Source organism: Parambassis ranga, chromosome 18 (genome assembly GCF_900634625.1).
Source record: "Parambassis ranga chromosome 18, fParRan2.1, whole genome shotgun sequence".
NCBI classification, from domain to species: Eukaryota; Metazoa; Chordata; class Actinopteri; family Ambassidae; genus Parambassis; species Parambassis ranga.
Genome location: NC_041038.1, coordinates 12003097 through 12016316, shown reverse-complemented (window position 1 = coordinate 12016316; position 13220 = coordinate 12003097). Strand labels below are relative to the sequence as shown.

General features: G+C 47.0%; 1 protein-coding gene across 1 annotated transcript in view; it reads right to left on the bottom strand.

The window, feature by feature from the left end:
- Positions 1 to 1527: 1527 nt before the first annotated feature.
- LOC114450656 (serine/threonine-protein kinase 4-like) overlaps positions 1528 to 13220 on the bottom strand; it is a 34090-nt gene continuing 22397 nt past the window's right edge. Inside the window, exons 3-11 of the mRNA XM_028428908.1 lie at positions 13062 to 13190; positions 12762 to 12876; positions 12436 to 12600; positions 12120 to 12287; positions 11908 to 12045; positions 11663 to 11794; positions 11323 to 11533; positions 6773 to 6924; positions 1528 to 3232 (exon numbers count right to left, since the gene is read on the bottom strand). Of these exons, the coding sequence (XP_028284709.1) occupies positions 3074 to 3232; positions 6773 to 6924; positions 11323 to 11533; positions 11663 to 11794; positions 11908 to 12045; positions 12120 to 12287; positions 12436 to 12600; positions 12762 to 12876; positions 13062 to 13190 (1369 nt within the window). The 3' untranslated portion in view covers positions 1528 to 3073. The remainder of the gene's footprint in view (positions 3233 to 6772; positions 6925 to 11322; positions 11534 to 11662; positions 11795 to 11907; positions 12046 to 12119; positions 12288 to 12435; positions 12601 to 12761; positions 12877 to 13061; positions 13191 to 13220) is intronic.

The following is a 13220-nucleotide window of genomic DNA, read 5'->3' as shown; positions in this document are numbered from 1 at the left end:
CAAACAAATCTGCACTCACTGTAAATAAGCACCACATCATGTCCTGAACTTAAAATAATAAAAAAAACTCTTAAGGGCACTGTTTATTTTCTGCAACCACACACACACACACACAGATCAGATTCCCGGCCGCCTGATTAAAAATTCATTCCAGCTATTTTGGCAGGAAAGAGAAGAGGAGCGATGTGTTCGTGATCTGATGAGCTTGGAGGGCAGGGAGCGCGCTCAGTGTGTGTCCTCCACTCTGAGTTTGAGCTCCTCACACAGTTTGTTTTCAAACGCCTCAAACTTTTTATATTATGTTCACATTTTATTGTTTTTAAGTATTAAAAAAAAACCTCTGAACTCAAAGCAGACATAAAATATGACCTTTTTTTATAGTTTCCTTTATTAAACAAGCAAACAAAGACAAATAAAATACACAAGCCAAACACCAGGCACATCAAACCCCGGCTCCAGCTGTAAGGCAGAAACAGAGTGAAGCTCAGATCCTGACGGGATTATTTCATTTTATTTATTTGTTTGTTTTCCGTCATGGTCTGAATATTTTAACTAAACAGCCGCAGCTCCAACTAAAAACACAGAACTGAACCGATGAGTGTAGAAACAGGGTCCTGCACATGTTAAAGGGAGGGAGGGAGATTCTGAAATTTCAAAGTAAAGCCACGCCCCTTTTTCTCTGAGCTCACCCCAAAGCCACGCCTCCAATCACATGGACGCTCATCACCTGAAGACGAGCTGCGGTCTGTGACTTCGGCCATCGTGCACGTACCTCTCTGGTGCACACAGAGCAGTGACGACCTGTGCACGTGTGTGTGTCTGTGCACATCGAGCAAATGAGTGATAGTTGTAAACAGTCAATGGAGTCCTCCAGGTACACACACAGCAGCGTGTGCGGAGTTATATCAGTGTGTTCAGGTGGAACACACTCACTGTGCACAGGCCGCACAGTGGCTACGTGTGGGTTCAGGTTGTGTGTGTGTCTGTGTGTGTTACTAGACAGTATACAAGATCAATATAAGATCAATATCACTGTGACACTTCCAGACCAGGATTATTGATTAAGGTCACATGTCTGTGCTGTGCAGGAACCCTGCAATAAATTAAAGAAATAACCAAACGACGATCCGCTCAGCGCCCCCCGCAGGTAGCTGGTTATTGATTAAGGCCCCGTTCACACTGGAGAAAGTCATTCCAGCTAGAGTAGGATTGAGCCCAGACAGCCTTTAAGCTGGATGCGTTCAGACCTATTTTCAAATCTGGCTAGCACACACTTGTGTCCGCACTCAATCCGGCTTCATCCAGCGTGTTTGCTGTCCTCCAAACCACTAGGTGGTGCCTCGTAATATGGCTAATAATGTGGCTAGCCAGATTCGCTAATCCAGCCAATCCTACTAGATCCACCTCTCGATCTAGTAGGATGCGGCCAAATCCTGCTTAAGCCACATTTTTTTCCCCAGTGTGAACGGGGCCTAAGTAAACTGATCAGATCCTGACGTGATCACATGAAGCAGCAAACAGTCGTCGTTCAATCTGAGATTTTAATGACAAACTCTGTTAAATAAAACAAACAGTGGTTCCTGTTAGGATCCGTTCTTTTCAGTGATCTCGACTTCACAACATTATTGTTTCTATATTATTATTATTATTATTATTATTATTATTATTATTAACCCTTTTTCCAGCATCAGAACAAAGACAGTAAAACTCAAACAGTGCGTCCACAGAGAGCAGGTAAGGCAGAGGAATCCTTTCGTAACACAGAACATGAACATGTGCTCGTTTATCTTACAGAGGTGAATCCAGCTGAAGAGGCCTCACACACACAGACACACACTCACAGGCGAGTGTTTGTGTCTCACACAGTGTGTTTCTCAGCAGCACTTTACAGCCCTGAGGAGTTTGATCAACCTGAGAAGCTCGTTTTTCGTCCGGCGGCTCGTCACCGTGTAGAAAAATAGAAGAGTCTCTGTTTGTTCGGAGCGAGCTCGGACGCTGAGCGGAATGTCAGAAGTCCAGGAAGTAACCATGAAGCGAGTCATAAAATTCCCTTTAAAACATTTCGCTGCTTTCACATCAACATGACTTCAGGATGAGAAAACATCACACAGATGATTCAGGAGGTGGAGAAACATCTGTCCTTTAGTCCTCGTCTCTGATTAGCTTCAATATTCATGTGTTAATTAATCGAAATCCATCAACAACCAAACCTCCTCCTGCATGTGGAGCTGCTGTACGAACAGTTAACCTCTGATAGGTTGTGATAAAGTGTCACAACATGAGCAAACACTGCAGGTCGTCCTGTGACACATGTTTTTAATTTAAATTCAGACGTCTGGATCTGACGGACGCTGCCGCCTCCGAGCTGTGTAACAATGTTTTTGACTTTTATCACATATGATGTGTCTGAAACAGTTACCGTAGCAACGATCGAACATTAGTTCTGTTTGTAATAATAATAATAATCAGAATTATTGACTCGTCTCACAGGTTCAAAATAATGAACCAACAGTGCTGATTAACAGATCAATATTTCCGCTTCGTCCACTCGGAGGCCTGTGAACAAACATCCATGAAGATAAAAACACTCGGACCTGCAGCTGATCATTTAAAGAGTTAAAACCTCCGTCATCCTGCAGCTGTGAAAAGTAACTTGAAGCAACCAAACATGAGAACAATGTTCTTCAGTGAGCAGAAGATTCGAAACAAACCATCAGGTAACTTTTGTTTAAAGAGACAAAACGTGATGAACAAAGAGCTTCCAGCATGTAACACAGAAAACATCACGAACACACAGGCTCCAAGTCCAGCAGAGAAAACATCAAGCGGTACCGAAACAAGCGGACAAAGCTTCAGCCTGAAGGAGCCTCCGGCACATGAACCTGAACCCTGTCGTCTTTACAAACATCGTTTCTATACAGCTCGGCGTTTGTGACGCTCAGACAGGAAACACTTCACAGTCAGCAGAGAGGAGCTGGACCTCCTGTCAGCCAAACCTTCCAGATGAGATGGAGAACCACACGCCAGCAGTCCGACGCTCTGCTGGGTCGCCTCTTCAGGCTCCGCCCCCCCTTTAGAAGTTCTGCTGCCGCCGCCTTTTGGCCTCGATGGCGTCGAGGATGGGCTGCCTCTTGGAGTGGTAGCGCTGACGGATCTCCTCGATCTCCTGCTCCATCTGAGGGTCCAGGGAGGCCAGCCGGTGCCGCAGCTCCTCCACCGACCACGTGCTCACCTGGAACACGTCATCACACCAACGTCAGGATCTCAACCTCACCTGTGAGCTCAGACCAGTTCTGATCCAAACACTGAAGCAGCTTCAGATTAAGGGTAAATAATAATATTTACAAAAAGAAGAAAATGAAACATTTTAGGAATAAAGTGGAGAAACCTTCAGCACATTCCACAATTTCAAGCTCTGCCTCCTGTGATACTCTGAAGTGAGATGCTGACCTGTTGATCAGTGGATGTGCAGCTGGTTAGCGTCTTTGCTATTTATTGATCAGCCGGATCAATAAATGGACACTTAAGAAAATCTTTACTGCTGCCTTCAAATACCTCTCACAGCACGGATCACAGAGGCGTCTGATCAGAGGATCTATTTCAGACGCTTTCAGAGCTCATCGACGTGTCACATGTGCTGTCGGCTCGAGCTTCTCCCCGGGGCTTTCCAACTCGCAGCGTTTACCAGCAGCACTACGCTCTCAGGCTATTTATTACCCACAATCGATGCAGCTAAAATAACACCGGCGTCCTAGTCCACTGGACGGAAAACCATCAACAGAGGACGGAAGGTCCTACAACCCGGACCGCAGCAGGGTCACAGTAAGACCGAGCCTCATTCACCGGTATCAGTCAATGATGAGCCCAGAGGTCAATCATCAGGCTGATGTTAAAACACTTTAGAAATATTCTTAGAGTGCGCGACTCATTTATTATTCATCCAACACAATGAATCTGAAGTCTCGTCCGAACATCGAGTGACGCCCCGAGCTAGCTGCGATACAACGTGTTCATCATCAGACACCCAACAACGGGACATTTAACCCATTAAAGACCACGTCAGGACATTCTAAGACATCCTAACAGGTGATGATGGTTCACTGATACTCTGAAGCTGCATCCTGTGATTTAACCTTCTATCAGGGCGTGTTCGAAACACCGAGGAGGAGGAGGAGGACGAAGAGGCGCCAGCAGGGGGGATGATGGTGAAAGAAAAGCCTTAAGTGAAGAATAAAAATAGATGTGAAGAGAAAAGGGACAGAATGCAGCTCCTCATGAATAATGCAGCTTCCGGCGCTCGCTCCACATGTTGAGCTGCATCGTCACAGCTGAAGACGACGCAGAGCAGCTGCAGGTGCTTCATGATGGACTTAAACCTGGGTGTGTGAGTGAGTCTGTCCCAGATAAAGACTTAAAAAAACATCTGATAGAATAAATATATAAAAATAGCCGACGAATCTAAAATTAAACACTGAAGCTGTCAGCGAGCCGCCTCCGTGTTAAAGAAAGCAGAAGAAATTCGCTTTTCATCCTCACATTTGCAAGTCTAATGGGACAATAAACCCCCCCTGAGCCGTCAGCTGGAGCCGTCTGATTCTTCCTCTCATGCTTTATTACTGAAACATAAACTGGATGAATTATCAGCCAAAAATAAATCCACTATGAAGCTGTAACTCCACATATTATGACTCGAATGAAGCAGAAGCTTGTTTTCATTTTGGTGGTGTTAGCTACCGTCTGATCACATCGAGCTGTGTTCATTGTTCCGATATGTTTGTATTTTATTAGTTATTGTCTAAAAAAAAAAGAAAAAAAAAAGGAGGAAGTGACGTCATGTGACACGGAGGTGTGTTTGGGCAGAATGGCTCCGCCTCTCCACGACCTCTACTGCACTGACTCCAGGTCCAAGATGGCGTCTTTGTCCTCTGCTGTGAAGCTGGAGGTCTGTGAGGACCGACTCACCGACACACATGCTGCGGCTGCTTCTGGTTAGCATGCTAACGTCGCTCAAAAAGTCGGTGACTTTTCTCTCAGGAAGACGTCATATAGGAGAACAGGAGTGAGGTGTAACTCCTTCAGATCCCACAGAGCTCAGCAGCTTCATGTGACACATACAAACATGATGAGCTGTTATTAACAGCACTGATCCTGATTCTGTTGTTGTTGTTCATCACATCCATCATAAATCCGTGCCTCTGTGTGTGGAGGTTAAATATTTATGGTTCTAATGTCTCTGCAGCAGCAGCGGAGGAAGAAGCTTCCTGTCAAAGCACCTCGCATTTAAAGGTCACATGTTTAATATTTAATCCAGCAGCAGCCATTTGTTCTGCTTAAATGTCTCTGAGAGACAAACAGAGACAAACAGCCTCTGATCTTCATCCACCGGGAGGAAAATCAGGACGAAATGTAGACGCACTCAGAGAAATGAAAGTTCCTCCAAAACACTGCTCAGCACCTTTTTCTTTTGTTTCTGTCCTCTGACACTGAGTCAAACCTTTCTGCTTTAATTGATACGTTTGACACAAGTTTGTCATTAACCATCCAGGAATTAACAACATTTATACACACATATTATATCATATTTATGGAACAAACAGCCGACGAGCAGCAGCAGCAGCAGCAGCAGCAGCAGCAGCAGCAGCAGCAGCAGCAGCAGCAGCAGCAGCAGCAGCAGCATGTCCGGCACCAGTAACAAACAGGGAACAGTGACTAAAGATTCTCCCCCTTTGTCTGAGGAACTCACGTCTAAGTGTCAGTGTACATCTTAGCTCATTATTCATTTGAATCTATAAAGCATAGATCCATCTATAGAGCATAGATCAATAGAGCATAGAACTATCTATAGAGCACAGATCTATGGTCTATAGAGCATAGATCTATCGATAGATCTATAGAGCACAGATCTGTCGATAGATAGATCTATAGAGCACAGATCTGTCGATAGATAGATCTATAGAGCACAGATCTGTCGATAGATAGATCTATAGAGCACAGATCTATCGATAGATCTATAGAGCACAGATCTATCTATAGAGCATAGATCTATACTCGATAGATCGATCTATGCTCTATAGATAGATCTATCTATAGAGCACAGATCTATCTGTAGAGCACAGATCCTTCTATAGAGTACAGATCCTTCTATAGAGCACAGATCTATCTATAGAGTACAGATCCCTCTATAGAGCACAGATCTATCTATAGAGTACAGATCTATCTATAGAGCACAGATCCTTCTATAGAGCACAGATCTATCTATAGAGCACAGATCCCTCTATAGAGCATAGATCTATCTATAGAGCATCTGTCATGTGCTGTGTTGGTCACTCTCGGTGCTTTTGCTTCTTCCTGGTGGGTTTATTTTGTCCTCTCTGGGATAAATGAAGGAATTGTGATCAGACTGGACTTGGGACAGTTTTCAGTGAACACCTAGTGTTAAACAGATCAGAACCACCTTCAGGACTTTTATGTGCCTGGTTCATCCTGGAGTAACGAGGGAACAGGTCACACCTGACGGTCAGACAGTGGTTGTTATATGAGCCACCAGAAATGTGTGTGTGGATAAAATGTGTGGAGCTCCTGAAGGGTTAATGCCAAACTTCTGTCTAAACCCTTGAATTAAAGCAGTCTGGATTCAGTGTAGAGCTGCACAGACGCCAAACACTCGGCCATTGTTTCAGTTTTTATGAACTGAAGCAGCTCTGGAAACACACAGAGCCTCGGTGTGAACCCCTCACAGAGTCTGAGTCCTTCAGCACAGTGTCTCACTCACCACTTCCAGGTCAGCCTCAGCAGGCACTTTGCGGTTGTCTGCGTTGTTTTCTCCTCTCCCTCCTCCATCGTTGTGACTGTTTGCCTCCTTCTCCTTCTGCTCAAAGTACTCCAGGAAGGACGGCTTGGCCGGCTGCATCGTCTCGTCTCTCCCTGTAAAAACACACGATCAGAAAACAGACGTTCACTCCACGAGGTGTCAAACCTGCAGGTTTACAGAGAGGCACAGTGAGGATTTATTTGAAACATGTGAATATGTGCTGAAGCACGACCACAGACGTCCTTCAGACACAGCACCTAAAGACCCACAACACACACGTCTGGGAGCGTCCTCCCTGCTCGGGGACATCAGAGTGACAGCTTAGAGCAGGGGGGAGACGATTCCCCTGCAGGGATCAATATGTGCTGTATTACTGAAGCAACATTATCATTATACAGCAGGTGCTGAGGTCAGAGGCCTCAGAGCGGTTCACACTGCTCAACATGTCCCCATAGAAAGAAAAGGGAAGAAGAAGCTGCAACAGATAAAGAGGTAATGAAAAGCTGTGTTAGTGTATGGACAGAACCATGAGGACACTGAGTCCAGGTCCAGTCCAGGGACTGAGCTTTGAACCCTGAGTCATGGATTTAATAAACTGCTGTGGTGTTGTGTGCGCACACACAGACAGACACACACACACACACACACACACAGACACACACAGACACACACACAGACACAGACACACACACACACACACAGACACACACACAGACAGACAGACACACAGACAGACACACACACAGACAGACACACACACACACACAGACACACACGCACAGACAGACACACACACAGACAGACACACACAGACACACAGACACACACACAGACACACAGACAGACAGACAGACACACACACAGACAGACACACACACACACACAGACACACACACACACACAGACACACACACACAGACACACACAGACACAGACAGACACACAGACACACACACACACACAGACAGACAGACACACAGACAGACACACACACAGACAGACAGACAGACACACACAGACACACAGACACACACACAGACAGACAGACACACACAGACACAGACAGACACACAGACACACACACACACACACACAGACAGACACACAGACAGACAGACACACACACAGACACACACACAGACAGACAGACAGACAGACAGACACACACACACACACACAGACAGACACACACACAGACAGACACACAGACACACAGACAGACAGACACACACACACACACACACACACACACACACACACAGACAGACACACACACAGACAGACACACACACACAGACAGACACACAGACACACACAGACACACACAGACACACACACACACTGCACAGAGGAAGCTCTGGTGTCAGACCAGCTGCTTCATGAGAGCTTTAATATGAAACCAGGCCCAATGAATGAAGAAGTAACAAGTAGAATGGCAGGTTTAACCTGGTGTAGACAGACTGAGCACAGGTGAAAGGTGCTGCTGATGTTTATGTGACCAAGTTGGCCCCCCGATGAACCGGATCTTTGTCTTTGAACCTGCTGAACGACCACAAAGTAGAAACATGACTGAAGGTGGAGCACAGTGACCGACTCTGTGTCTGTGCTGCGTCTGTCTCTTCCTGTTTCTTTTGGGGGTCATGGAGTCTGGATCTCCTCTGTCCATGTGTGGACCGACTTTCTGCCTCCTCGTGGTCCACATGTCACATTAAACCCACACAGTCCATACAGTCCCGTATCATGAAGTCGGTTCTGTCAGGAACAGATAGACATCAGCTGACTGTTTACACTCAGCATGTGTTCTTAGCTGGATACGGTGATTAATGCTCAACAAGATCCCACTCTCCCTCTGTGGGTTTGTTTCCATTCAGGCATGAAATTCAGGATTTAATGGCTGTTTGTCCTTCGTGTCTCCTGCCAGGTGCCTCCACACTGATAGAGCCGTCAGAGAGGACGCCGTCCACCCCGAACCGCGCTCAAGTTTTCCCAATATGGAAGTTTTCCTTCCATGTAATCAGATGACAGAAGGTCAGACTCATAAAAACGGCCTCTTGGATTCAGCTCTGCTATCTGCTGCTGTTCGGTAACTCGAGCAATTATCTGACTGCTCAAAGACTTTCTCCCACCGCGCTTCATATTCCTACAAGCTCCGAGCTGCTGTGCTTTTTCGGTTGCTATGCCAACCCCGTGTGGAGGCCAGCACGCTGGTGAGAGCAGTGTTCACAGTGTCCTCTGCTTTAGATCTTTGTTTCTGTCACACTGGCGGTAATGATGTCATCTAAAACAGGGTTTACAGTCAGAGACAGACGTTCCATGAACACTTCACTCGGCCTTTTCTGTTTCCCCTCACAGCAGCCGTTTGATCAGTAAACACAGGAGGGAGCTAAGTCACATCATCAGGTGGACTTCCTGAGTCCCTGACTGGACCTGCTCAGTTCTGCAGCACCTTACATGAAAAGACAAAAGGAAGGCGGCGTTTGGAGCGACAGCAGCAGCTCACTGTGACGTCACAGCTCTACCACCGAGCGGCGAATGAGACGAAAAAACACTCAGCAGGACGAGTCGACAGCAGCCGCCAAGAAGTCTGATGGTCTGATTCACATTAAGTAGCTGATACACTAATATTAGCTAGCATTCTAAACAGGTGTAAGGCACCCAGGAACTAGCATAAACATCACCTCCAGTAGCCCGTTAGTACTGCAGCTGTGCTGAAGAGCTTCAATCAGAAAAGGTGTGAGACATTTAACAGGCTAACGATGAACGCCACCACGGCTGGACGACAGACACGCGCTAAGCTAAGTCTGCTAACTACAGGAACATCACCACTGAAGACAGGAGGAGCAGCAGCAGAGGACTCAGAGATGACAGGTCTCTGTACGATGCTACTGAGCGCCGGCCGGCGGCTAATCAGCGTGAATTAAAAGGCTTTTTATTTTTCAGAACCATTAGAGAGAATCAATACCTGATCTCCATCCTCAGGGCCCTTTAGCATCAGACCAGGGTCATTAGTCTGACACACACACACAACTCTACTCACAGTAACACAAACTCTCAGGAGCACACAACAGACACACACACTTGAAGGATTTTGGTTCTAATGTAATTATGAAGTCTAAATGTTCCTGTGTTGATGCAGTTTAAACTGCTGGCAGTGGAGATCCATACTAATTTAATAGAAGGACATCAGACAGGAGACACCGTGTGTGTGTGTGTGTGTGATTGAGATGTATAAATTGTCGCTGTAATTGATGATGGAACCGAGCAGAATAACAACGCTTGAGTACTTTTACAAGATGTTCTATTTTTGATAGGACCCGCCCGTTAAGAGGCTGCCGCTAAGGCCTCAGAATCTGGGGTTAGAGGACGAACCCGACGTTTTATGTGTGTGACAGAACTGTCCAAACAACAACAAAGCTCCATGTGTAAAAAAAACCTTCATCTATATCCTCTTTATTTTTTCCACACAGGAGCCCGGACGTCTCTCTGCAGACCTCTGATGAGCGAGGCGGAGGCATCACTCCACCACCCGCCCTGGCTCACACCCGGGTCTCATTAGGAGCCGTGTAGGAGGAGGTTTTAAGACAATAACTTCCACAGTGGCTTTGTTTTCATTAGGAAGCTTACTGGAGGTGTTTATAGACACTCAGGGGTGTGTGTTACTGCAGACACACACACACACACACACACACACAGTCATCGTGCTGCAGCGTCTCATCGGGGTTAATTTCTTGCATATAAAAACAAACAGATAAAACACACCCACAGACTGCCAGCACTGATGAATAAGAGTCCAACTCTTATTGAAGCACCACCATCCAACGCTCCACCTCCCACACTGCACACAGACTCGGCTCAAACATCACTCTCCATACACCCCAATGTATCGTTACAGCTGATACTCAGGTCTCCCTGCACACAGCGAGCAGCTGTGTAACGGTTTGTTTACAGTGTGTAGACCTGCAGTCCAGCTCTTCCTGTTTTTCCCTTTTTGAATGAGGGTTACAGAGCACTGCCCCCTGCTGGTATGGAGGCTTTCCTCTCTTTCGTTCACTCACTTTTACAGCAGACATCCTGATGAGAGCATCATATTTTTAGCAAACTGTGATAAAGTACAAACTTACAAGATGACAACCGAAACACAGACGATGTCCAGAGGGCACTGATGTGTGAAAGGGACTCAGGGACTCACATCTGAGACGGTGAAGGTGAAACTTCACAGTTAATATTCTGATATTAAACTGTCACCAAACAGACAGTTAAGACATTAAAGAGCTCTGTTCACAGTGGGTACTGATTCATCTTCCATCACAGGAAATGAACTTTCAGGATCAACAGGCGATCCTTCAGTTCACAGGTGAGTCAGCTGATGGTCACCCTGCGCCCTCTAGTGGAGAAAATAAACTCTACAGCTGCACCTGTGAGGCTCCATCACAGCAGGTCAGGTGGTCTCTTTTTTCAGACTCATGCAGAAACATGAGGCCTGATCACATGTCGTATGTCTTGGAACTTACTTTTCATAGTGCCAGCTTCTTCCTCATCTTCATCGTCAGAGTTGATGACCATGGTGCCCAGCTGTGACTGCATGGTTCCCATGTCCTCGTGTTCGATCATCGTACCTGCCGTCCCGCCGAGCGAACCTGCTAAAGACCCGGCAGCCCGGATGGTTCCGGAGTCGCCTGTTCCTGCACGCACCATCGTCCCGTGGTCCACGTCGTCCTCGTCCTTAAACACACACACACACAGTGAAGTAGATATATTAAAGAAGCTGGTGTTATTCTGTACGCAGTTGTTCAGGCAGCAGAAACATCTGAATCACTTGTTTTAAAGAAGGATTTCATCATAAATCTGTACCGAATTCTCATCATCGTCTGCGTCCTGCTCCCGCTGCTCCGCCTCCTCCTGCCTCTTCAGTTTGATCTCCATGGCGTCCGTGATCAGGGCTCTCAGGATGGAGTTGGGCTTTGCTGCCTTGATGAACGGATGCTGAAGAAACGTGACAAACATTCCATGTACGTCATATCAGAGACTCGTTTAAAGGCTGCATACGTAAAAAAAAAAAAAAACCCTCACTCTCCTCTTGCAGCTTACAGGCTTACCTGCAACAGCTGAGTCGCTGTCGCCCTGTTTTCTGGGTTTTTCACCAAACACTGACTGACGAAGTCCTGAAAGGCCGGAGACCACAGGTCCGGGTTTCGAAACGTTGGAGGAGGGTTGGTGGGAATCATGAAGATGGCCTGGAAGAGAAACTCGGTTCAAAACGTGCAGGAAGACCAACGAGAAGAAAAATCAAAGGGACGCCGCTCCTCACCCTCATCGGGTGTATGTCTGCGTAGGGCGGCTTGCCCTCGGCCATCTCTATCGCTGTGATTCCCAGAGACCAGATGTCGGCCACACAGTTATAGCCGATCTCCTGTATGACCTCCGGAGCCATCCAGAACGGCGTGCCGATGACGGTGTTCCGCTTCGCCATGGTGTCCTGAGGAGAAGACGGGACAGACAGAGGGTTAGCAGAGGCTGTGAACATGTAAACAGTTCATGTTTGAAGCATGTGCAGCTGCCATTTTCATGCTGAGTGAGAAGACCTGAGTCCATTTTGTAAAATAAATATAAAGACATTTGCTGACCGTGAGCTGTCCGGCCACTCCAAAGTCGGCCAGTTTGGCCTGGCCCTCTGTGTTCAGCAGGATGTTGCCTGCTTTGATGTCTCGGTGGATCTTCCTCATGAAGTGAAGATACTCCAGACCCTTCAGGGTGGACTGCACGATGGTGGCGATCTCCTCCTCTGTGAGCTGCAGAAGCACACGAGGACACAGTCAGACAGACCTCCGGTGCTCAGCGAAACAACAGACCTGTCTCCAAACCCCGGCGTCTCATTCACACAACGCTCAGAGAGGTGCAGCGTGACCTCCTCGGTCTGTGTGTGAGTCCGAGACTCTGAGTATCGCCTTACCGTCTTGTTGCGTATTCGGATGATATCAGACACCGACCCGGCTCCGCAGTACTCCATGACGATCCACAGGTCACTGTTTTTGAAGTAGCTGCCGTAGTACCGCACCACATGTGGGCTGAACACAGACACAGTAATGACATCTTAACACACAGACACTGTCCTGTGTCCCGTCACAACACATCACGTCTTCTCTGAGCCGTAGTGCAGGAGTCCTCAGAACCAAACATGAATCTTTGAACAACAGCAGCTCCCTGCCGCTTCGCTGGAATGATTCCTGCTGACGTATAGACGACGATGTACCTGTTACACTGCTGCATGATGGAGATTTCCTTGATGATCTCCTGAAGATCAGACTCCACAGGAACCTGTTTGATGGCCACGATCTCCCCCGTTTCTTTATAATGAGCCTTAAACACACAGCCATACGACCTGCGGGGACACGAAGCAGACATTTACCAG